The 26,061-nt window shown below is 36.7% G+C and overlaps 2 protein-coding genes across 7 annotated transcripts in view; one reads left to right on the top strand and one right to left on the bottom strand.

The window, feature by feature from the left end:
* The window catches only part of LOC149836793 (P-loop containing nucleoside triphosphate hydrolases superfamily protein), an 80,617-nt gene extending 70,662 nt beyond the window's left edge, over window positions 1-9,955 (top strand). For 5 of the 6 annotated variants that reach the window (XM_090005585.1, XM_090005581.1, XM_090005580.1 and 2 more), the window contains 4 exons: window positions 6,482-7,440; window positions 7,706-8,928; window positions 9,037-9,172; window positions 9,634-9,955. In XM_090005585.1, the coding sequence (XP_089861711.1) occupies window positions 6,482-7,440; window positions 7,706-8,867 (2,121 nt within the window). In that variant the 3' untranslated portion in view covers window positions 8,868-8,928; window positions 9,037-9,172; window positions 9,634-9,955. The remainder of the gene's footprint in view (window positions 1-6,481; window positions 7,441-7,705; window positions 8,929-9,036; window positions 9,173-9,633) is intronic. The other variant, XM_090005582.1, reaches the window with a different exon arrangement.
* A 10,516-nt stretch (window positions 9,956-20,471) lies between these two features.
* LOC149836792 (bidirectional sugar transporter SWEET4-like) lies at window positions 20,472-23,319 on the bottom strand. Its single transcript, XM_090007911.1, has 5 exons — window positions 23,277-23,319; window positions 22,912-22,948; window positions 22,403-22,781; window positions 21,480-21,599; window positions 20,472-20,663 (listed from the first exon to the last, which is right to left on the bottom strand). The coding sequence occupies exons 1-5, from the start codon at window positions 23,317-23,319 to the stop codon at window positions 20,472-20,474; spliced, it is 771 nt and encodes a 256-aa protein (XP_089864037.1).
* Window positions 23,320-26,061: the final 2,742 nt, after the last annotated feature.

Genomic DNA, 26,061 nt, shown 5'->3' with positions numbered 1-26,061 from the left:
ACGGGTGCGGCTTTGGACACAGTCTAGACTCGGTCAACGAGTCGAGGCCGAGTCCGTCATTGTTTTGGACTCGGTCAACGTTGACTGAGTCCAAAAATGCCCATTTTTAGGGCAAAAAACAAAAACAATGATCTTTTTATATATGTTTTTAAAATATATATATAGCATGAGTCTCAAACATAAGCCCCAGAAAAAAAAATTCGGGGAGGGCTGCCCCTCGCCAGGCCCCCACCCCCCCCCCCCCACCCCCGACCCTTGCCAGGGGAGCCCCCGGACCCCCATTTCTGCAAGGGCAAAAGTACAATTTGCAAAGTTTATAAAAACACTCATGCTGGTGCCAAACTTTAGAGGACAATATCCACATATATACACACACTGGATATATTATTATATATATATTTTAAAAAATATCTATATATATATAGCCGAGTCCTCGTGTCCAAAATTTTTGAAATTGCGCCGCACCCGTGTCACACCCGCACTCATGTGACATTGGTTTACAAAGTTAAAACCAAGAGTGATGGAACTCTTGAGAGATACAAAGCCTGATTAGTGGCCAAAGGATATGCATAAGAATATGACATTGATTATGAACAAACCTTTGCCTTAGTTGCTCATATGACCACAGTTAGAACCTTAATTGCCTTGGCTTCTATTAGAAAATGACCCATATATCAGATGGATGTTAAAAATGCATTTCTAAATGAAAACCTAATTGAATAAGTGTACATGGAAGCCCCACCTGGTATTAGTATTCCCAAGGGTAAGACTTTTCGTTTAGAAAAAGCTCTTTATGGTCTTAAACAAACACCAAAAGCTTGGTATGATAGGTTTAGTCATGTTATGCTTGATATTGGTTTTCAACCCTGTTTGACTGACACTGCTTTATTTATTAAGAATTCTGATGCAGAGATTATAGTTCTTCTTTTCTATGGATGACATGATCATCACTGGAGGCGATAAACAAAGAGTTACAAATATCAAAACTCTTAAAACTCATTTTAAAATGATTGACTTAGGTTTATTAAGATATTTTTTAGGAATTAAAGTTGCCTATTCCTCTCGTGGGTATTTGTTATCTCAATCTAAATTTTCCTTTGATATTGTTTCCATGTTTGACATTACGGATGATAAGAAAGTGAACACTCTAAAAGTTGTCAATGTTAAAATGAGAATTGATGATGTAGAACCTCCTGATGATCTCACTCCTTACAGACAGCTTATCAGAGCGCTTTCCTATCTTTCTATTACTGGGCCAGATATAACACACGCTGGACACACAGCTAGTCAATTTCAGCATGCTCTCACTTTTGTACACATGAGAGCAGTTTTGCGTATTATTAGATACTTAAAGACCTCTATCTCACAAAGCCTCTTCTTGTCTTCTTCATCATCATTAAATTTAATTGCCTATACTGATGCTGACTTGGGAGGTGATCCTAATAATAGGCACTCAACCATTGGCTTTTGTGTTTTCTTACGTGAGTCCTTAATTTCATGGAGGTACAAAAAGCAGCAGAAAGTCTCTCTTTCCTTCACCGAAGCTGAATATAGAGTCATGACGACCACTACAATGAAAGTTGTTTGGCTCAAGCGACTGCTAGCTGACGTGGGAGCTGAAGCAACACAAGCTTCAAGAATATGTTGTGACAACAAGAGTGCGATCTACATTGCAAGCAACAGAACATTTCATGAGCATACCAAACATATTGAGATGGATTGTCACTATGTCAGAGAGGAATTTTTGCATAAAACTATTGATCTGCCCTATGTTACATCAGAGTATCAATTAACAAATTTCTTCACCAAGCCTCTTGCTGCTCCCTGATTTCACTTCCTATTAAATAAACTTTTGCTTATTGTACCGTAAGTTTGAGGGGGAGTATTAAAATATAAAATATAAAGTGTAAAATATATAATAATAATAATAATAATATTACATTATATTATTATATATATATTTCTTTATTTTCTTTATTTTGTTTTTTGCTTTTTATATATATCTAGTTCCATTTGAACTATATATATATATTCTAGTCAAGTTCTTGTTAGAACTTGACTAGGTTATAGCCGTTGGACTAGAGTCCAACGACTCTTTTTGGGAGAGCTCAAAATGAGCTCTCCCCTCTTCATTCCTCTTGTATAAATAGGGGTGAACCCTTCTACTAATTGCATTCAATGCTTTTTCAGCATTTTGGTTATTAATGAAGATTTTTCTTTTATTGTTGTGTTTTTCCTTTTATGCCCTTTTACAGGTTGTGTTTGAAGTGTTTTTTAGACACTCTTTTTGGTGGATTCAAGTGCTTTCTTAGAAGACCACCATTTCATTACACTGACCATACCTGAATACGTGTTGTATATGGTGCTTACCAGACCAAAAAATATAGCTATTTCGGGTGATTGGTCATACCCAAATACTTGCTGTATCGGGTGCTGACCATACCCAGAAATAAATTGGTGATTTTGGGTGGCTGGTTAGATTCAGATACTAGTTGTATCGAGTGCTGACCAGACCCTATAAATTGGTGATTTCGAGTGACTGGTTAGACCCATATACTAGCCGTATTGGGTGCTGACCAAACTCGATAAATTGGTGATTTTGGGTGGCTGGTCAGACCCAAATACGAGTTGTATCGAGTGATGACCAGACCCAATAAATTGGTAATTTTGGGTGGTTGGTCAGACCCAAATACTAGTTGTATCGGGTGTTGACCAGACTAGATAACATGGTGAATGCGGGTGGCTGGTCAGACCTTGCTACGAGCTGTATCGAGTGCTGACCAGACCCGATAAATTATTGTTTTTGAGTGGCTGGTCAGACCCGAATACTTGCTATATTGGGTGCGAACCAAACCCAAATATATGTTGATTGGATTGTTCACACAATGATGTTGACTTTAGTAACTATGCATACATATTATTTCCTTGCTTAAATATGCCTCAATAGAGTAATTCTAGCATGTTATGTTTTTGTATATGTAGATGTATTAAACACGTTACCAGTTCGGCTCTTGGTGGGTTGTTATAGGGTAGAACAAGGTTGCACATTTATGTGAAAAATTGTTTGATGTCCATTGCTTTGGCAACATGTTTATGCATGAGAAACATGTTGCCAATAGCACACTGGTGATGTCCCGTGTGTGGGGCAGCATAGCTTTGGGCTCGATAGTTATGTTTGTATCCAGAACATGCCCGAATTGGCAAAAATGTTTATTGTTTAGATATGCTCATGAAATTGAATGTTATTTTGGTATAAATATGCATATCATAAAGCAGTAATTTCTGAAGTTATATTAATGTTGCATTAACATGATCATGTGCATGTTTGCATGTTATGTATGAGATGAATCATGAAAGAAAAATGTAGGTTGCAAATAAGTGTTCATGTGCATATACTATTTGTTTTATATGTACATTCTTGTTGTGTATGAATGAATGTGCATTTTGGAAAGAAAAATGTAGGTTGCAAATAAGTTTTCATGTGCATATACTATTTGTTTTATATGTACATTCTTGTTGTGTATGAATGAATGTGCATTTTTGACATGTTTGAGTAATTGTGTATTACATGTTCACTGAGGATGTTTGCATAATATGCATCAGTGGTCAGATGTGAACCACTGTAGGCCATGCGGGTCACGAACATGTGTTGCTCTAAAATTTGTTTATATGCATTGCAAAATCCATTTTGAAATTATTGTCTTTCTGAATTAATTGCACTGTTAAATTTTGTAACGGGCCAAGGGCCCGTGTTGTGTTTTGCATGTTGATTTGCAAAACGAATCTTGTGGAAAGAAACTGTCTTTTGATAAAAAGATAAAAGAGATAAAATAGTGTAATTAATGTTCTCTTCCTAGATGTTCCTTCCATACTGTGGGAATCTTGGATGACGGTTTTGGGGAACCGTGAGGATACTAAAACTCTGTGTACGATTGTGCCTCTGAACCCGATATGGTGGTTCACCTTCTGGCAACGGTTTTAGGGAATTCTCAACCACTTTTCTTGGAGGTGGTGTTGTAGATACAACTGTGTTATTGGTATACTAAGAAAGTGACATCAGTGAATGTTGATTTTTCTGGTATCCTGACATTAGATGTTGATTTCTAATGTTTTGATGGATGGTGTTGATTCCTGATATCGATCCAGGGCTAAGTGTGAAACCCAGTAATAAAATACAAATTGTGTGATAAGCTACAACTGAGAACCTGTCTTGAACTTCGAGAATTATTGTGTCCGTTTTGAGTATCCACGAGTTTTAATGAAAAGTGAAACTAAATTTGTGTGCATTTAATAGTGACATGCATACAAAAGAAAACTCTGATAATAACTTAATAAGTTATTCATGCGTGTGCTATGTCATACGGACTCGGCTCCAAGGTCGTCGCACCCGCGTCGGCACGCACCGACACGGGTGCGGACATGGGTGCGGCTCGGACTCGGTCAACCCGACCCTGGGTGTGGTCAACGCACCCAGGGTCATTTTGGTCCATTTTTTGGATTTTTTTTTTTATTTTTTTTTTAAATTTTCTGGGCTACAACTGTAAGGAAAAAAACCCATCACAACTAAAAAACCTGTACACTTTCAAGTTTTAAGTACAGAATGGGCACAACTCAAGTTTTTGTGGTTTTTTCCTGTATGAAGAAAGTGAATTATTACAGTGTATGAAGAAAGTGCCCAAAAGTGAATTATTCCTGTATGAAGAAAGTGTACAGAATGCCTTCACAACTCATCACCTGTCCCCTAATGGGCACAACTTTGACCGAGTCTTATATATATATATATATATATATATATATATATATATATATATATATATATATATATATAGTCGAGTCCCCGTGTCCAAAATTTTTGAAATTGCGCCGCACCCGCACCCGCACCCGCACCCATGTGACATAGTGCGTGTGCATTAATATCATGCATATTTAATGTTCTGCATTAGTTAATGCATTTTTACTTGCTTTATTCCCTGCTAGCTGTTGTTAATGCATGATATTTGATTCTAAATGCTTGAATGATAAGTAAATTATGAAGTTGTTGTAGTTATGTTCCTCTAAAGATATTACATGAATTTGATTTATACTTTTCTTGCCTATTTGGATCTTTAGATAAATTCGTACGCAGGATCTTTGATTCTGACCTTGTGCTCTTTATGTTTTATACAGGACCTGAAGCCCAGTGATGACGACGTCTGCTTTTATGGGGCTTATGAGGTTGCGTGACTAGTTTCTGATATTTCCTTTGGGACAGTGTGGCTCCATAATTTTGGACATTTATTTGATTATGTTTTTAAACTTTAATTATTGATGAATAAAGTTAATTAATTGATTGTTGGGTTAATGTAAGATCCTTTGTGGTTTGGATTGTATTATGTTTGTAAGGCCCTTGGGTTTGGTTTCCGCAATTGTTTTAATTTTTTTTTTACTTTTCAACGGAGATTAGTAGGGGTCGTTACATAGAGATTGTTCTTTCTTTATATATATGTGTGTGTGTGTGTGTGTGTGTGTGTGTGTGTGTGTGTGTGTGTGTGTGTACGGCAAGATTGTTAGGAAACAAAATCATGAAAACAATAAAGTATAGAAAGAATGTCCAAACACACAGATCATGTTTGATGTGTGCTAACCCTCGACATGTGGCTCAAAAGTCGAAACCGCGTTCCAGGACATATGCTTGCAATTATAAATGTAACGAGAAAGATGATGGTGCACAAAATTCATCTAGTGAACACACACATATACACATATGTCACCACCAATATTTGTGCTGGCAATATTTCAATGAGGCAAGTCCTCTTAGCTTAGTGGATATTTTTGGAATCTTGGCAAAATCTTGGTATTTAAAAGAAGAAAAACTAAAATTAGTACAAAAGAATTGGAAACCATGGATTCTAGTAAAATCTTCACAGCATTGTAAAAATTTTGTAACTTTTATTGAAATATAGGTGTCACAGTTAGAGGATATTAAGGATGGAAATAATTACAGGGTATAAGAAATGAAATTATACTGATCATAAAAACAATTTATAAAGTTCCATAAAATTATCGTTTTGTTTTCAAGCCATTATCAATTTTGTCTAGAGAATGATGTTTTGATAGAATTATGATATTTTATCTTTTAAACCCCTTTTAGTGAATCATGAAAATCTCAAAATATAGTCTCTATTTGACCACCCACACACATGGTGTAACTGGAAATGGTTAGTGTTCAACGATGAGGGTTGCTTGTAGTCTTTGAAAGGATTTATTTATACTTGTGAAGTTGTTAATATTCACGAGTTTTGTGTGTAGATGTGCTTTTCTACCTAGTAAAGTTTCATCTTGTTATTGGCATTATATTTGGAATTATGATGTGGTTTAGAAAGCCAATGGTGTTTTAACTCCTCTTTGCATTGCTAACAATTCATATCTGATGTTATATTTAATTCTTCAGTTTGGATGTAAATAATACTGGAGACTTATGTTGGAATCCCTTTATTGATAGGCTACTTGCGAGATGCCAAGTCATGTTCTCCCTATCAGGGTAAGGAACTTTTTCAAAACTGACATGCTTACTGTTGCATCCCTGATGACTTCAGCAAGGAGACTGCCACATTGTTTGGTTAACCTTGATGGAAATTTTGACTGGGATATGATATGTGATGCATCTGCTGAAAAATTATCTAGGGATTTAGTTTGTATGTATGTTCAGAAAATCCATAACAAACAACATCCCAATGTTGCGTCCATGGGATCAGAACATCTTGACACTTCAGGGGCTAGTATTGCAGATCACAGATGTTTGTCAGAAAATCGAAGTGTTAATGGAATTGTTCCTGCAACACATCCAGAAAGACTAGCTTCAAAGAGTAGCGAACATGATCTTGCTAAACAATGTGGGGATTGTGACAATAGGTCATCTCAATTGGTGGGATCCTCTGTCGAATCCTGTATACAGCCCCATGAAGAATCTGATTTAAGAGTTTTTCGAAGGCCAACTGTCAAAATGAAGTCTGCTTTGCAACTGGCAATTTCTACATTTGGTTTTCAGATCCTAAGATACCCACATTTTGCGGAACTTTGTTGGGTTACTTCAAAACTTAAAGAAGGTCCATGTACAGACACCAATGGGACATGGAAGGGTTGGCCATTCAATTCTTGCATAGCACGTCCTTGTGGATCACAAAAATCTGTTGCTCTGGAGGATAAATCTGGCAAGCATAGAAGTGTAGAATCTAATTCTGTCGTGAGAGGCTTAGTAGCTGTTGGTTTGTTGGCTTACAGAGGCACATACAAGACTGCGTGGGAAGTTGCTTTCGATGTTAGGAAGGTTCTTGAACTTTTAGTTGGACAGGTTAAAGCCAAGATTCTTGATGGGAAAGATAGATATCGTTTCATTCGTCTTTTGTCTCAAGTGGCTTATCTGGAAGATATGGTCAACACCTGGGCATATTCTACACCGAGGTTCTCCTTTTTCGTACTTGTTTTTGTTCTTCATTTCATTGTGTGTGTGTGTGTGTGGGTGTGCGTCCCTGCATGCATGCGTGGGTGTGGGTCTAGGTGTGTGTGTGTGTGTGTGTGTGTGTGTGTGTGTGTGTGTGTGTGTGTGCGCGCCCGCACGCGGTCATGGTGTATCTGCGTGCACAGGAGTGGGTGCGAGTAATTGCATGCATGCTTGGGTGTGTGTGTTTTGGTTCATCTCTGTAACGAGCTTCTTGTTATTTTATAGGTTAGAGCTTGATGGTCAAATCTTGGACACGGATTCTCAACCATTTTCAAAAGGAAGTACTTATGCTGATACTCATGTACAAAGTAGAAGCTTGGCTAATGAAGCATGTGTTTCTAAAGTTGTTTCTGCCAACTGCCAAGAAAGTCACCTGAACATAAACGAACATAGTCCCATGGAGGACGTAAAGGAATTTAGTCCTGCAAAGAACACCACTGAGGATAGTGTAAGTGCAGGGCTCAACAAAGGAGCTAATGTCAATGACGCTTCCAGATCTAATGTTGGAGAGTTGGCCTCAGACAAAAGGGAGATGCCTAAGGAGATGAATTGTAGAGATCCTTGTGATTCTGTTTTACCTGTTCAGAGTTCTGGCAGCAAGAATGCTTTGCAAGTCATTGTGACCACTTCAAATGAGCTATCTGAGATTGATAATGTGAAACTTGGGGAAGATAATGCCGCTTCTTGTGAGATGGTTACCAGCAATCTTGAATTCGCCAAACAATCAACTGTGTTAACAACCAGTAGTTGCAGATCTGAGAATCGTATTGCTAGTTGTGCTGATTTATCAATTGGGCGTGCAGAATTTACCTTGAAAAACTTCAGCCCTTCCTCTGCCAGTTCCAACAAATTGTGCGTATATGAATGTTGTCCTGAGTGCTTGCATGCAGTCCATGTTTTTGTTCATGAGTTCCTAATGACTTGCTGGAAATCTGCAGTCCACTCGACTTTAGAAGATGCTCATGATGTTGTTGCATCATGTTCTGCAAGTCTTCTAGCAGCGGTAACAAAACTTTATGCTAATGAAACTAATGATGACATGGAAGATGTCTGTGGTGCAGAGATAATGGACCGAATCCACAGTGAATACTGTGTGTGTCAAATAGGGAGTGACATCAATTCCAAGGGGACATCAAGTTGGCCCAAAAAATTGGAAAGAGAACTTGTGCCAACTGAATGCAGTTGCCACTTGAAAGATAAGAACAGTTTTGTACGTACAAATGCTCATAAAGTTACTCAATGCTGGTCAGGATTTAAAGTTTTCTTTAGAGATTATGCTGTTCTACTTTCAGACTCAGGACAGGATGTTGGCTTCCACTGCAAATTTGAGCATATTTGTCTCTGCTCTTTGATTAGGTGGCTTTTAGAGATCAATAATCCATTGTGATTGTCTATGTTAGTATCAGCTGCTTAGTCATGCAAGAGAAGATGCACTCTCGCTTAATCCAGTATGTGCTTTCTTGTCGAGCTTGAGGTTTCATACTCTTTAACATAATGACTTATGTTTCTCATTGCATGGATTATCTTCTGCACTAACTATTTCTTTGACTGTACAGATTCCTCATGAAAAGTTCAAAGGACTGCTGGAATAGAATTATTCTTTGCTTTGTGTCACCTTAGATTTGGAGCCCTCTCTATATATACACCTTATTGCCTGTATGGGCATGTGTTTGGATGCAAAGACGTTCCTAGGTATGTGAATGTCGAGCACATTGGTGTCTAAGGCAAGCTTCTAGAAAGTCAATAAAGAAAAATTCAGGAGTCAACAACAGACATATTTGTTCTTGATACTTAGATAGTTAGATGTCCTTGAATTTAGGACAATGCTAAACTTCATGGATAAACATCACTGACGTCCCAGCAAACTAATGTGCAGCCATCCCGACATGCCCTTAATATCTTATTGGATTTCTACTGGATGTCATATTTTACTTATCAGGTCACTTCCATTTTTTGTTTTTGTTTGAAAGAATCTAATCATGTCACAATTGAACTGTGTACTTACTGAGTATGATAGCTGATCAGTTTGTCGGGGTCTTGGTATAAAATCAGACCAGTTTGATTTTCTTGTTCTTTACCATATTTAATTGAACGTTGTTGTTATACTCTTATAAAGTTGGATCTCTGATTATCCTTTGGACTTCAATTTGCAGGAAAAGTCAGGATGGTGGCTGTGTAGAAAACCAGGCAAATGACTGGCTGGATAATGAGGGTGCTTCTGTATGACTTGAGGCATGGATCTATACTATATTAGGAATCAAAAGGAAGCTCAGTGCTTTTACAGATATAGCACACTAACAAATGCAGATTTTGTTATAATTTTTGGCACAGAGCCTATATTGGTCGCTGAGCAGGCAGAGGATTGACCCGCTGACCACTGGAAATTGATAAAGCAGAAGGCAGGAGCATTGCTAGCTATGTTGCCACATTAATTTCTGGTCTAATAATAAAAGAAATTCCAATTTGAAAGGAAAAGATGAAAATTAGACTAGAAAATTCATTTTGGATTTTACAATTATCGATTTTGTTTATTTCATACGTGGACAGCATACACTGTAAATATAGAAAATAAAACAAGTTGCTGCTTTGGAGAAGGAAAATCAGATATATCTTGCATTTGGTTGAAAAGGAGCTCCTGTTTTCATTTTTGGGAAGAGCTAATGTAGAGGACTACAGAAGAATGTAATGTTTATAAGCTTGTCCAAAAGCATCAACCATGTTTTGGCTTCTCTGGTCATTTAACTTGAAAGGTAAATTGGCAAATTGTGATGTTCGTCTGCTCCCTTTTCGCTAGTAAGACCTTATTTTGCAGGTGTACCCACTTGATTATGTAAATGATATAATGTCAAGGACAAGATTGCCTGTGATCAAACATCTGTTTCGCTATGTAGTCTGGCTTTCCAAAGTTACCCACAGGAGATTCTTACTCGGTTTTATATAAACCAAAGTTGGTCAGTTTTACATTGTGAAAGCTACCAAACCGTTGAATTTTGATCTGCTTCGTTTGGTTGCCATGGTTGATCCTGTTATGTTCCGATTCTTCGTTTGATATATTTGATCTAAAAGTATGCTTTTCTTTCACAAATAAAATGCTTTCTTACTCTCATGGATGGACACATTCTACTTGTTGGTTGAGAAGCAGTATCCATTGCAGAACGGTATCACTGACCGGCTGTCATAAAGATACAGTTATGACGATCTTGGTTTGAGTCGCAAGTTCAAAAGGTTTATGAGGACACCATGACACGTTTTTTTTTAGTGAATAAACTTGTTTTTTGATATTTGAAAATGTGTTTTACTTGGAATATTAATAGAAATTTAAAAGCTACTAAAATAATATCTACATTTGTCAGTGTCCGTGTCTCTATGTCCAGTAACAGCAATTAGGACACTGTCAAAATGGCGTGTCACTGTGACATAGATTGGCAGAATTACATATTTACAGTTGGCATGGATTTCCATTTCCTTCAGAACTGTAAATCTCTCGGCTGCCCCTTTTTGGGGGAAGACAGGAATGTGCCATCAAACTGACTTGTAATAGTTTTTTACCGACTTTGCATAAATTGATTTACCACTTTGATGGGTGCTGCTTGGTTTGTCATATAGATCAGCTAGAAACCAATCCGACTTGTGTTTAGCTCGATATCATTGATTTGTTTTACTGCCTACCAAGCTCCAAATGAATTTCCAAGCTTTCTATATATAACTCCATCAGACTATCCATTTGTGAATTGGTATTAGCTATTAGAGGCATTTTCACAACTATTTTCTTCCGCAACGTGCTTCAAAAGATGTTTATAAGTTTTTAATCTACATTTTTGGTTTAGGAATATTGTGTGATTTTACTTTGTCTGCGTTAAACATCAATAATATGTTAATGTTTAACTTCTCTTCTGTTCTAGCAAACCTAAACAGAAAATTCTTTGCTTACATCATCCCATAACGCCATCCACAAATGATACATGTAATTCTACATTCCTAGTGCCGTCCCTCAACACTTGACAAATGTATCAATAGACTTTTAATAGCAGCTTCTTTCAACAATCAGGGTATTTGGAGTTTCATGACCTCCAAAAGTCATGACCATCTACTTCAATGCCTATTGTCAGCCAAATAAATGGAGCTTCTCTATTGAAAAACAAAATCAGAAAAAGGTTAAACTTCTTGAAATTATATATAACCTCAATCAATAGATTTTTTTTGACAACCTCAGTAGAAATTTCAAACAAATCGAATTTATTATTTTTTCAAACTAAAATTTTCAACGTGTCACATGATCTGGAGATTGCTTGTCTATTAATGATGAACTTATGTTATGATGATCTTCTGTTAAAGGCTATAACATGCCCTGACCAAAGGAATGCCAGAACATGAAAAGAATTGGTTCTTTATAAAAAAAGAAAAAACTGAACATAATATATTTGATATTTATTATGGCATAAGAGAAGAATGAGATACAAACATGGGATTCTAAGCATGCTTGGTAATTTACTGTAGTTCTTCGGGAAAATGGCCTCATTGCCAAATGTCTGTTGTCGAGATCTTCATATAGAAAGATGTGTGTGTGTGTGTGTGTGCGTGTGTGTGTGTGTGTGTGTGTGTGTGTGTGTGTGTGTGTGCATGCGTAGTTAAACTTAATTTAGGTTTTATATCTGCCCACAACAAGTCCAAATAAAAAACATACAATAGCTGCAATAATTTGATATGTACTGAAAGGAGGGTTTAATACTATAATCTACAACAGTTGTCACTAAAAAAATAAGAAACTTAAAAAATATAAAATATAGAAAATTGAAAATCAGGTTTTAGGACTACTTTGCTTTCAGCTTGAATGTATCTTTTAGATACATATAGCTTCCTCATGTCAGTGTGAGAGATTGTCTTTTTCTAATTAAAGACAAGATCCACTACTAGTGGTTTGAGTAAAAACATGTTTCGTAGTTTAATCAAAGTTATAATACTTTATCTATTTTAGTAAAAATATATATCAATTTTCCTTTTAGATAGACTCCAAACTCTACTTAGATGAGATGATGTGTGTGTAGTAGTTCAACTTTACTGTTTACGGCAAATTTAACTTTCACTAACCTTAAAAAACCATTATGCAGCAACTTGAAGATGGTATTTGATAAACTTAATTAATTGTTCGGTTAAGCATAACCATTGAAATAAGCTTTCGCACCTGCAAGTGTGTGTGTGGAAGAGGGGGAGGGTGGGGGGTTGGCAGTTCAAGTTTACTATTTACAGCAAATTTCACTGTGACTAACCTTTAAATGCCACTACGCAACAACTCGAAGATGGGGGTTGATGAACTTTATCAATAATCGTTCAAATAAGCATTCGCGTGAGGGGGGTAGTTCAACTTTACTGTTTACAGTACAATTAACTTGACTAACTATTAAAACCACTAAGCAACAACTTGAATATGGTAGTTGATGGACTTCATTATTTGGTTAAGCATAACCATTCAAATAAGCTTTAGCGTGTGTGTGTGTAGTGGGGGAAGGTAGTTTTACTTTTCACAGTAAATTTACCTTTGACTCACCTTAAAGTACCACTAAGCAACAACTTGAAGATAGTTGAAGATTCATTATTTGGTTAAGCATAACCGTTCAAATAAGCTTTCTGTGTGCCTCTAATTACTAGATAAGAAGTCCTATTGTGCCAGTCATGTATGTCAATTTGCTTCTCGACCTGACAAAAAACTGACCTAGATGGTTTTGATTATGTATGATACTGATAGATCATAAATAAATAAACTGCCAAGCTAGATTCCAGTTTAAATGGCATAAAGCCTCTTAATTAACAATTTGGCCTTTATTTGGATGCCATTTTTAAAGTATGTTATTCCATGATAATGTTAAATGATAATTTGTAATTGAGTTCAAAGTCCCAAGAGTTTATTCTTATTTTAGAGAAGTCATAGAAGCTCTCTCTCTCTCTCTCTTGAATTTTCTAGATAGGGCTGTTGAGTTCCCAATGGAGGCGCTTGGGATGATGTGCCTCACTCCAAAAATAGGGTGGAACGTCCCTATCTTCTTGCTCCCTCGAGTCTTATATAAACCCCCTTGTACCATGGGTTGGGCATTCCAATTCTTCCCATCCTTCTCAATAAAGTGTTTCTCTTTTGCATATGCAAGTTAGTTCAAGTGAGTGTTTCTACCTCACATAGCTTTCTTGTTTTTCGGGTTCAACACCTTGCGTTCATTTGTTTTATAGCCAACAAATAGTATTAGAGCCACTATTGAAGAGACCATACTCATACCAAAACTATGGCGGCCAGCTCAAACAAACTCATCACCAACCTCTCCCAACTTCAAGTGATCGTATTTGATGGTGAAGGTAATGATTTTTATAGTCTTAAAATAAAGATTCTATTCGCCTCACAAGAGCTTTGGGAGCCTATCCAAGTCAGTTACTAAGAACCAGCTGATGATGCAACTCTTGCATCATGGACTCCAGCAAAATAAAAGAAATTTAAGGAAAACAAGAAGGACACAATGGCGCTTTTATGCATTCAATTTGGGATGAGTAATTTAATCTTTTCCTAAATTATGAATGCATCTATATCAAAATAATCCTGAAATATTCTAAGGGTTGAATTCCAAAGCTCCGAAAAAATCATCTCCATCAAGCTTCAAGCATTATGGAGAGTTTTTTATACACCTTCAATGAAAGATAGTGAATCCATTCAAAATTTCTTTTCAAGAGTTGCTAGAATCATAAATCAAATTAAAAGCTATGGCAACAAATTTGAGAAAAAAAATCATTAAAGAAATTCTAAGAAGCTTGTCGATGAAATATGACTATGTTATAGTTGCCATAGAATAGTCGAAAGACATAGCAACCTTGTTATTACAGGAGTTGATGGGTTGTCTTAAGGCACATGAGAAATGAATCTCTAGCTTTGAATATCAAAATATTGAGCATGCACTCCAATCAAAGCTCAATATCGATGAAAAAAAAAAGCTTTAATAAAAAACCTCATTTTGCAAGAGGGAGCAAAGGTTTAAGATTTAGAGACCATGGTTGAGAAAAAGGCTATTTTAACAAGCCTAGAAACCACAAAAAATATGAAAAGAATTGCTATGTGTATAAAAAGCCCGATCATGAATCAATGGATTATTGATTCAAGTGCACATGATGCTAAGTGCCAAACCACTCCTAGAAAGACTGCTAGTTTCATGACATATAGAGTGTGGATAGCGGGTGTAGTAATCACATGACCGAAAATCGAAAGTATTTTGTCAACCTTAATGAAACTGCTGCCTCTAAAGTAAGGATGAAAGATGAAAAATCTCAAAATATTGAAGGCAAAGAAGTTATAGATGTAAAAACTAAATCAGGTCAGACTAAACTCATTCATGATGTCTCTTATGTCCTTGGTTTAACTCAAAATTTGTTGTGTTGGTCAACTTATGCAAAAATGTTAATAAATTTTAATAATGATCAATGCACTATAGTTGATAAGAAGAATCAACAAGTGATAGTCAAAGTGAAAATGGCTAAAAACAAAGTTTTTTCTTTGACTATGACCTTATGTAAAGGACAAGCTTTGAAATTTTAAAATTTAGATGAATCAAATATTTGGCACTTGAGATTTGATCATTTAAACTATCAAAGTTTGAAATTGCTAAAGCAAAAAACATGGTGATTGGGTTGCCCCATATCAATGGAGAAAAGAAAATATATGAAGGATGCACATATAGCAAATTTCATAGACTTTCATACTCATCCTATAAGGCAAAGCATCCACTCGAATTGGTCCATGCGGACATCTGTGGGCCAATGCAAACCGAGCCTTATAGTGAATAGAGATATTTTTAGGATGATATGGGTCTATTTCCTTCAACAAAAGTTAGGAGCATTTTTTGTCTTCAAAGAATTCAAAGCTTATATAGAAAAAGAAAGCAATTACAATATGAAGAAATTGAGGATGGATCACAAAGGAGAGTTTACATCCAATGAGTTTTAAGACTTCTGCAAAAAGCATGGCATCAAGAGACATCTAACTGTGACAAAAACACTGAAGCAAAATGGTGTGGTCGAGCACCAAAATAGAACTATTGTGGAAATCACAAGAAGCATGCTCAAAGGAACGATTCTCCCTCATTAATCTTTTGGCTGAAGCTGTAAACACTACAGTGCATATCCTGAATAGAGCTCACACAAAATCCATTCACAACAAGACTCCACATGAAGCTTGGTATAAGCACAAACCAAAAGTGAGTTATTTCAAAGTCTTTCTCAAAATAGAGAAAAATTTAACGAAAAAGAAGAAAAGTTCATATTTATTGGCTATAGTGATACTTTCAAAGCTTATTGTCTCTTTATTAACTCAAATACAAAGAAGTTGGTGATCTTGAGAGATGTGATCTTTCATGAAGAAAGTGAATGAAACTAAGAAATAAGCTTAGTGCAGTCATCAAAGCATGAGAAAAATCCAACTATAATAAAAGAAGATGTTGACTCAAGCGATTCATAATTTGAGTCATCTTTACGAAAGGTCATATCTCTTGCTGACATCTATGATTCATGTGATTTTGCATTATTTTCTTGTAAGCAACAAAATTATAAAGAAGTAGTCCAAGATGAGATTTGGAAAACTGTCATGAATGAGAAAATCTCTGCAGTAGAGAAGAATCATACATGGGAGTTGGTGGATAGGCAAAAAAGAAAAGATGTCATTGGCCTAAAATGAATTTTCAAAACAAAATATAATAAAGATGGTACAATTCAAAAGCATAAAGCTCGGCTTGTAGCAAAGGAAAACTCTCAAAAATTTAGAGTAGACTTCAATGAAACCTTCGCTCCAGTTGTGAGAATGGGGACAATTCGAGTTCGGCTCGCCATTGCCGTTGAAATAAAAATTCTAATGTACCAACTAGATGTGAAATATGATTTATTGAATAGAGAGCTCAAATAAGAGGTTTATGTTTAACATCCTCTTGGATTTGAGAAGAAAGGAAGTGAAGAAAAAGTTTATAGGCTAAAAAGGCATTATATGGCCTAAAAGAAGCACCACGAGCTCAAAATATGTAAATAGATCAATAATTTTAAAAGAATAGTTTTCAAAGAAGTCCAAGCGAACCCTTTCTCTATGTGAAAGAGATGGAGAAGATTTTTTGATAGTGTGCTTATATGTAAATGATTTGATCTATGCTTGATCTAATGTGAAAATGGTTGTTAAATTCAAAGAAGCTATGATGAAAGAATATGAGATGACATATCTGGGGATTATGAAATATTTTCTTGGAATCCAAGTAAAGCAAAAAGAAAGCGAAGTTTTTATTTCTCAAGAAAAAAATCTTGAAGATCTGTTGAAGAGATTCAATATGATGAATTATAAACTAATGAGCACACCAATGGCTGAAAATGATAAGCTATCAAAAAATGATGAGGCTAAAAAGGTGGATGCTTCGATGTATCGAAGTTTAGTTGAGTCTTTAATTTATCTCATCAATACAAGACCTGACATCGTAAATGCAGGACGCCGTGTTTTTAGATTCATGAGTGAACCAAGCTAACTCCACCTTGTAGCAACAAAAAGAATTTTGAAGTATTTGCGGGGCACAAAAAGTTTTGAAATCAAGTATGTTGCTGAAAACAATTTAAAGTTATTTGGCTATACCGATAGTGACTGTGCAGGATCGATCAATGATCAAAAAAGCACCTTAGGCTATGTTTTTTGCCTGAGGATGAAATCGATCAATTGCTTATCAAAGAAGTAGAATATTGTTGTATTGTCTTCTGCCAAAGCAAAGTATATCGTAGCTACTACCACAAGTAAAGCAGTTTAGCTAAGGAGACTTATTTTAGACTTACAACAGGAGCTCAAAGGGCCTACCATCATCAATTGTGACAGCAAGTCTGCCATTGCAATGACAAAGAATTTAGTCTTCCATAGTCGATCCAAACATATTGATATTTGGCATCATTTCATCAAAGAATTGTTCGAGAAAGAAGAAATTTTGCCGGAATTCGTGCCAAGCAATAGTCAAGTTGACAAAATTGAGAACTTTAGGCCCATTTTAGGAATTACAAATTAAGGAGAAATGATAAATCATAATTTGTAATTGGGTTCAAAGTCCCAAGAGTTTATTCCTATTTTAGATAAGTTATAGAAGCTCTCTCTCTCTCTCTCTCTTGAATTTTCTAGAAAGAGGCCATTGAGTTCCCAATTGCGGCTCTTGGAATGATGTACTTCACTCCAAAAATAAGGTGGAACGTCCCTATCTTCTTGCACCTTTGAGTCCTATATAAACCCCCTTTACCATGGGTTGGGCATTCTAATTCTTTCAATCATTATCAATAAAGTGTTTCTCTTTTGCATATGTGAGTGTAAGTTCAAGCTTTTTTTTCTTACTTTTCCGCTATGCATTTTGAGTTCAACACCTTGCGTGCATTTGTCTTGTACACAACAAATAACTCATTTCTACAAATTCATTTTTTTGGATGATGCATCATGAAACCAGTGGAGCCTCAAGAACCACAAACAGTCCTTCCCTCTTCTTCACAAATGGTTGAATGACATAGTTGCCACCTATCTTCAATTTTTTATTTTTTGTTCTTTTTTTATATTTATTAAGAGAAAACCCTAGTGCAAGTGACAAGCTCGGAGAGATTGACATTATGCTATATGGCCCAAACCCAAGAAGTTAAAACCTCATTGTTCGTCATAAGGCCAGGGATGCACACTTTGGCTATCAAACTAGTGACATCCTTCAACTTGAATGCCTTAAGCTCCTAGGCAGATGTGTAGAGCCCTTACGGGCATAACTTGCTTCAACTTGTAATTCAAGTTAGCCATGTTTGCAAATTTTTTATGTGAATGCAGAATTTTCATGATAATCTCATTGTTATGGAGATATTATGAACTTATGGCATACATATCTATCATGCCAACATCAACCGGTTTGCTTGTGCGAAGGGTAAAATTGTTCTAAAAAAATCAAGAATCAAAATTTTGGACATGGAGAGGATTTTAGCAAATTGATAAGCAGTTTTTAAAAGACACTATTTTAGGACACAATACGATCATTTTTCATTTTCTTTATTGTTCATCCCCTTAATATAGGGCTGTGAATTCTCCTATAGCACTCCAAATTGGGTCACACTGCCAATTCAAGCCAGTCAAAGGCTGTCTGGGCCCTGTTACTTCACTAACTCTTGAATATTTGAGATCATCCTTGGACTACCTTGTTCACTTTTTAGTGTTAGCTTTCTAATTCTTTTATTGGCCTACTTTTAGGGAGTGCAAATGGATGGTGTGTTTGCTCAGACCTTAGATCGGATTGCGGATGGATTTGGTTCAGTGTTGTATTGGATCTATGTTTGGATTCAGATCTAATATGGTCTGTTTGTACATTTTGCATGTAAAAGCCTTTCACCGGTTTTTGGATCTTGATTCAGTCTTACATCACCAGATCCTATTTGGATTTGGATCAAGTGCACAAAATTAGGATTCAAATCAGGCAGGATGTGGCCCATATATATCCCGATCTGTTTTCAGCCCTACTCAGGATAGAGGTCAAGCCTTGGAATGGGAATTGCCTCACTTAACCCTGGCCTTCGAGGATATTCAAGTCCTAGACAGGGCCTAGTTACTACCCTTCCAGACCTTGATCACAGGTATCCGATTAATTTATCCATTTGCTCTTTACCTAGAATGGGCCCAAGTAGGGGTGTCAACGGGTAGGGTTTGGTTCAGACCCAAGTAGAACCAGACCTGGCCACTATTTTCGAGTATGGTATCTGGTCCAGACCCGAGTTTAATCGGACCTGCCATAAGAGAAACCATGCCCGGACCCGATAAGAACTACATGAACCAGACCCGGTAAAATAATATTTTTTATCACTTTTATATTGAAAATTTGTGGGTCTTAATCGGAACTCGGGTCGGCCCGGGTTTGGTATAAAATTTCACAAACTATACCCAGCGGCTCCATATATTAATTGGACCATTGGGTCCACACCCGGATCTTAATCGAGTCTTCTTATTTATTACCATACCCAGACCCTATAGGATTTGGTACGGGTCGGGTCTGGGTAAACCCGACCTGTTGACACCCCTAGGCCCAAGCCAGTAAATGACCCATTGACACCCTGCATGGAAGAATGCAGACCGGGATTCTAAGTCCAAGTTATGTGTTACACTCACCTAGGTCTCCTAAGTGGCAACGGGCCTGGTGAGAAAATGCTGAGCCTTTTGTCCCAAGTTCGACTCCCACCGGGTGTGTGGGTGCGGGCTTGGGTGTTGGTGACCCATCTGGAGGGGGGTTGGGCTCATTAAGTAACTTGGTTCTTGGTGAGGATTTGTGGTAATAAAAAAAATGGTCTAAGTTATGCTTTACCACATCTTACTTTATGGTTTAAGATACGAAGACATATATATTTGAAAACCTACCCAATAAGACACATTTATCAAATTTTCTATATTTTTTCAAAATTCTGACCTTACATATGTGATCTATGCGCTTGTTTTTATAGGAATCAGTTCTTAGAGCATTTAATTCATGCATGGATATATTTTTATAAGGTTTCAAAAAATTAACAGCATATAATTTCATAAAATTTTGAGTCTCCAAATATCATTTTTTTCATCCAAAATGCATGATCCAAGTGTCAATTTCTAGTAAATCAATCATGTTGAACACATTTGTAAGGTCAGAATTTCAAAAAATGATAAATGTTTATAGGTTTGGGAGGTTTTCTATTGAGTATATATATATATATATATATATATATATATATATAGAGAGAGAGAGAGAGAGAGAGAGAGAGAGAGAGAGAGAGAGACTTGTTCAAACTTTACTAACGTTGGCAATCGATTGGATTGCATTTGTTTAACAAAGCATTTAGTAGAGAAGGGTGATAAATGTTTATGGAGCAAGGAAACGTAGGATGTCTTCTATGCCGTTCCATTTGTGGCCTATTGCTACTGTTTGCTACCTACTTTCTTGCTCCAAATGGAGCTGGCTTCTCCCTTATTTCAAGTTGCCATATTTGCATCACAAGCGTGCCCATTTTGTAGCTTCTTACCCTCCCCGGAAACTGCCACATCTGTCAAGTACACATCTCCCTTCAGGTTCCTTTCCTCCAACATCCTCTTGGTAGACTTGTAGAACGTTGTATACAGGACCAGCTGCATCAGACCCAATATGGCGCCTATCCCATTGGGAATCTGCACTCAACCACAACAAATTTTCAGTGCTTCCTCAACCTGAATCTACAAATGCATTCATGTCCTGTGCACTTTTTTTATTTTTATTTTAAAATGATGAGGAACCCAACCAGAACCTATGTCACAAAGATCCTGGTTGAACTTGAACCTGACTGATGAATTTTGACGTACGAGTTCTAAAGTTTCTGCAAAATAATTAAGATACGAAGACAGATATTTAAAAAAAAAAATAATTAATATTTTTTTGAATATTATGATGTTAATTTTTTTTCCATTGAGACGTTATTAAAAGATTTTAAAAATTATTAAATAATTTTGAAATAATATCCGCATGTACTGTCAGTGTTGGTATCAATGTGTCATGTCAAAGGGACAGCCAAAATGGTGTGATCGTTTGGCATAGTCCACAATCGAGCCCCATGGAGCCCACCCAGCTGGATGGTATATTCAGGGAGTGAAATTGGGTCCACAATTACGCTCTTGGTAAAGTCGTGGGCACAACTTCTGGTGGTTCGATCTCAAGACATCGGGAGCCTTTGGACTTTCCACCCTGTCCCCCAGCCAAGGTGATCCAACCCAGAGCAGATCCAATGATCAGGCCCGAATAATTTACAGTAATTGGGTCCACATAAAACACAAAAAATGTAGTGATTTTCTATGTTTTGTTTCTTTCAGAGAAACTTGCTGCCAGCATAGCGATTTTCTGTTGTGTTCTGTACAAAAAATCTCTGCACGCATTAGCGATTTTCTGTGGCTGCTCGGCCGATCACCTAATCTTGTATTGCACGTCTATGGGTATATATGTTACGTACATACAGTGATAAAAAGGTCGAAGCGGATAAGTGCGTAAGTAGTCCAGCATATTCCGTTGGCGAAGGAAGCAAGGGAGAGGAAGAAGGGCATGTACTCCACACTCTTGCTACTGATCACCATTTTCTGTGCAACACCACAATCTCATGTCAGCAAGAAATTCATGATGGTCAGTCATAATATGCAACGAGGGGTGCCCGCCTGGCCAGTAGGGTTGTTGAGAGGGCGCTGAGATGAAGGCACAGGATCTAACCCCTCTGGCGCATGGGTGTGTCCGCAGCTTTCAGAGGTGGAAGCAGATCAGGTCATGCTGAACATGAGCTTTTTTTGCTCATGCCAACATCGTGGCCGTCCGTTTTGTATTTTGAAAAGTTAAAATGGATGTTGGCATGAGCAAAAAGCTCATGTTCAGTATCACCTGATCTGCTTCCTTCAGAGGTGGGCCACGTAAGGCAGAGTGGTTGTGAGGCTCACCCGGAGTTTTCCTCGTTATTAAAAAAACATATATGCTCTCTCTCAAAAAATTTTATTCATGATAGTGAACCATAATAAATACTCTCTCCCCCGAAGTACCTACTCTCACCTAATAGAAGCTTCTGATTTTCCATTAAATATTTTTTTTAATAAGACCCTATAGATATAAAACAAGTTTTGGATCATGTGATTATAGCATATAGCATAAATGTATACTTTTTATGACCTTTAAAAAATCAACGGCTCACAATATATTAAAATTTTGTGACTTAAAAACTCTTATTTTTATGTCAAAAAGCATGATCCAAAACATGATTCTTATCAAATAAACTTGTTGAGTACATCCATAAGGTTCAATTGAGAAGATACAACTTACAACCATGATTTCTAGTATAGGAGCAGTTTCTCCTGGAGCACCGTAGCTTATATATATATATATTAAAAAAAAAACTTACCATGACAGTCAGGGGAGCTGCATACATCATGGAGCCAAAGAAGACGCAGAGGCTACCAACGATCAGCGAGCGTCTCTCGTAGGTGTGAGCCAGCATGATCACCACGAGGGAGACCACCCCGACGAAGGCGAACTCCAGCACCAAGTAGATGGTGATCTTGGTCCTCTGCTTCCTGTCCGAGTACACAAGGAAGAGCAGGACGTAGGCGAGCTCGATCAAGAAGCCTGAAACGTTTATGGTGATGACGAGGAGGCTGTGCGGGTGAACCATAGGAAGCCCATACACGATCCAAAGCATGCAGTTGAGGAGGGTCGCCAAGTATGGCAGTGAGGAGAACTGCTCCACTGCACCTTTCTTGCATATCTTTACAAAGGTTGGCCTATTATGTTTTTAAGCAAAAAGGAAAAAAAGAAAGATGAGAGAGAGAGATCGATCCTATTAGTAATTTAGTATATTTTTTAAAGCAATAAAAATTATTTTTAACAGAAACAAGAAAAGAAAAATCTTACATTGGTGAGAAGAATAATCCAAATGATATGATATTCCCTGCGCCAACAAAAAAAAGAAAAAAAATACATGAAAATTGCTGAAGGGAAGATACACAAACATGATCCCATTGGGAAACTTGCACATCAAAAGAAAAAAAAACAGACTGTTGCATGGTGATGAACTTTTTTTTTTCATCTGTTACACCTAAGATGGTTTTAGCCTACCGTACCAACCGTCGCTGGGGACTAAACTTTTGACAGCTTTTGAGTGCCGTTCATCTTGATGATGGACGGCATCCAAGACACCTTGGACAGTTTTCTGTCCAAGGTCCCATGGACCTGATCCGCTCACACCCTTTAAATATTTGCGAGTCACCATTTCTCACCTAAGATGCCAACAAACGTGCGAGCAGTATCAGGGGACATCATGTTGACTGTTGAGCTAAAACTTGGGGAGGGGAGGGGAGGTGGTATATGCATGAGTACCTGGTTTATGGCTCTATATATAGTGAAGGGGGACTGGGGAAAGGTTCGTAAAAGCTGGAGGAACAGTATATCCATAGCGGTAAAATACAATTGGTTTAGGCTCTCTTTCTCTTTTTCTGTTGTTTTTTTGACATCGATCTAAGTGCGTGGATATATGTGTTGATGTAAATGCAACAGATATGAAGCGAGATAAAGGTGAATTAAATGGAGGGTCGTGGCACTAGTTTCAAGAGCGTCAAAGCCCTAGCCAACTTAGGCTCAGACTTTCTTTTACTTACTTTTAAAAGAACCAACTTAAGGCTCATATTTTGATTTACACTTATCCGTTACTCTATACGAACCAATTTAGGATGAGGGTCAATAGCCACGACTCTTGAACGTCGACAAAAAAAAGTTGCCAATATTGACTTAGCAATAATGGTGATTTTAGATATCCTTGTGAATGCCTTGGCTCCACACAAATATGACCGCTAAAGGCTTGTCTACAACGACACCTTTAGATATCGTTGTTATAGGTGTGTTTATAACAATGACATTATATGGCCGTTACATATGTTGCTCTTATAAACATACCTATAATGATGACTTTAGATATCACCATTATAGGTATGTTTATAATGACGATATTATATGATTGTTAATTATTGTCATTAAATAACTTTTACGATAATATTTAATAGGCATATAATACCACTGCTATTGATATATAAGGGCGAGATATAAATTTCATCGTTATAGCCTTTCTCTATAATGATGATATTATATAGTCGTTAAAATTTTTTTTAGGCAATATTTAATGGGTATATAATATCACCACTATTGATATATAATGGCGATATAAAAATCTCGCCATTATAGCCTTTTTCTATAACGATAATATTGTCGTTGTTATAGTTTTCTCTATAACAATGATATTTTTGTTGCTGTTATAGCCTAGTATTTTAAAAGGACCTGATAGACCTTTTTTTCTTTCTCTCTTCTTCCCTCTCTTTTTGTGATCTTTCTACACTCTCACTGAACCACCACCAGAGTGCTTGTTCCCTCTTCTCTTTCTGCGATCTCTCTGCACTCTCGCCAGACCGCCTCCTCCCTGCAAGGTATCTCTCTCTCAAACACACACACAACTTCTCCTCTTTCTTTTTCTTCTTCCTTCTCCTCCCCTAGTTGCCGTTGAACCCAGCCTTACTAGCTGGATTGGGCTCTGCCAAACCCTGTCTTGATTGGTGGAGAAGAACATTTTTGCTGATGATTGTAACGTTTTCTCTTATATTTTCATTCTTCCTGTTTAAGTATTAAACTTTTTTTTAGTTTCTTTGACAATTGCAACATGAAGTTTATCTTTATCCGAATGATTGGGAAGCTTCTTATATTTTTCAAATATCTCTTTGTGCAAGGAAAAAATTAAGTATGATGGTCTCTCTTTTCTGAACTGGATTAGGGATCGTGTTGTGGAATTTTATAGAAGGGCAAACCTTGAATGTTCTTCTTATGATTGTTTAACTGTATGTCATTTTACTAGTTTTTATTATGAAGTATTCTTTGATGTGTGCTTTGTCATGTGCAACAGCATGATAGTAATACTAGCACCACGCATTATCCTTTGCAAATTAGTATATTAGTTTTTTACATATACAAGATGCTGACTGATCCTTAGCATTCACACTTGATTCGTGTATCTTATAATGACCACTGTGACCACTCAGTGGAGGTTTCATGTTGAGAAGTTGCACTGTGTGTTTGTGATGTGCATCTTTCTTAGGGTTTATTGGTATATTAGCAGCATTGTTGTGTTGTCTTCCATCTCGGTTTATTTTGTCACTGTTAATTTATAGCTTAATAAAAAATTGATTGTCAATGTTTATCAAGACTAAAAAAATTATGTATACTGCTTCATTAGGTTTCTTTACTGCCTGCATTAAGATAGAGCTTAAATACTTCTCTTGTTGGTTCTGATTCTAGAAGCAAGAAAATCATTGTTATTGGACCACAAGGGAGGTCTGAGCATCTTATGATAAAAGAAATTAAGTAATTCATCATGAAGCCAAGTGATAACTTGAATAAATGACTATATCTCTTTTTTGCATTTATTTATTTTTATTATTTTCTTTTCAAGGTGCTCTTCACTGATTTTTTCTTTTATGGTGCTAATGCGGTATTCTGTTATTTCTTTACAATCCAGTTTCTCCCTTGGATGCTACATATGTATTTAGTGTATCTATATATTATTATAGTGTAGTTGATAAAGTGCTTGAGATCTAGTTTTTTCGATAATCTCATCGTTCATAATGATAAATAAGAGAGAAAATTTACAAAAATGCCAGCATTCTGCCAAATGGACAAATTGACGGTGCTTGACAGAAGCATACAAGTTTGAAACCTATGCTTCACATGTAGTATATAGGCTAAAATGTGTGGGGGTTCAGTTGCTTTCATCCTATTTAGCAATTCATTGATTTTCAAAATAATCAGTGATATTTTTAGAAGTTGTTATAAGCAAGTATTCTGATTCCTTGAAAATATTTAGAAGCAGTTGCCTCTAGCTAGGAATGCAAAGCCCTTTTGGGCAAACAAAAGTATCTTCTTACACATGCTACAATTTCTTTCTCCTTGTGATTCATCAAATTTGTGATGGCTTGCATTATATTCATCAATACATGCCCCAATATGATTTGGCAAATTTAAGTG

The sequence above is a fragment of the Nuphar pumila genome, chromosome 5, assembly GCF_984573655.1.
Source record: "Nuphar pumila chromosome 5, dmNupPumi1.hap1.1, whole genome shotgun sequence".
Taxonomy (NCBI): Eukaryota; Viridiplantae; Streptophyta; class Magnoliopsida; order Nymphaeales; family Nymphaeaceae; genus Nuphar; species Nuphar pumila.
The sequence above is the reverse complement of the archived record's forward strand: the minus strand, read 5'-3'. Positions and strand labels throughout refer to the sequence as shown.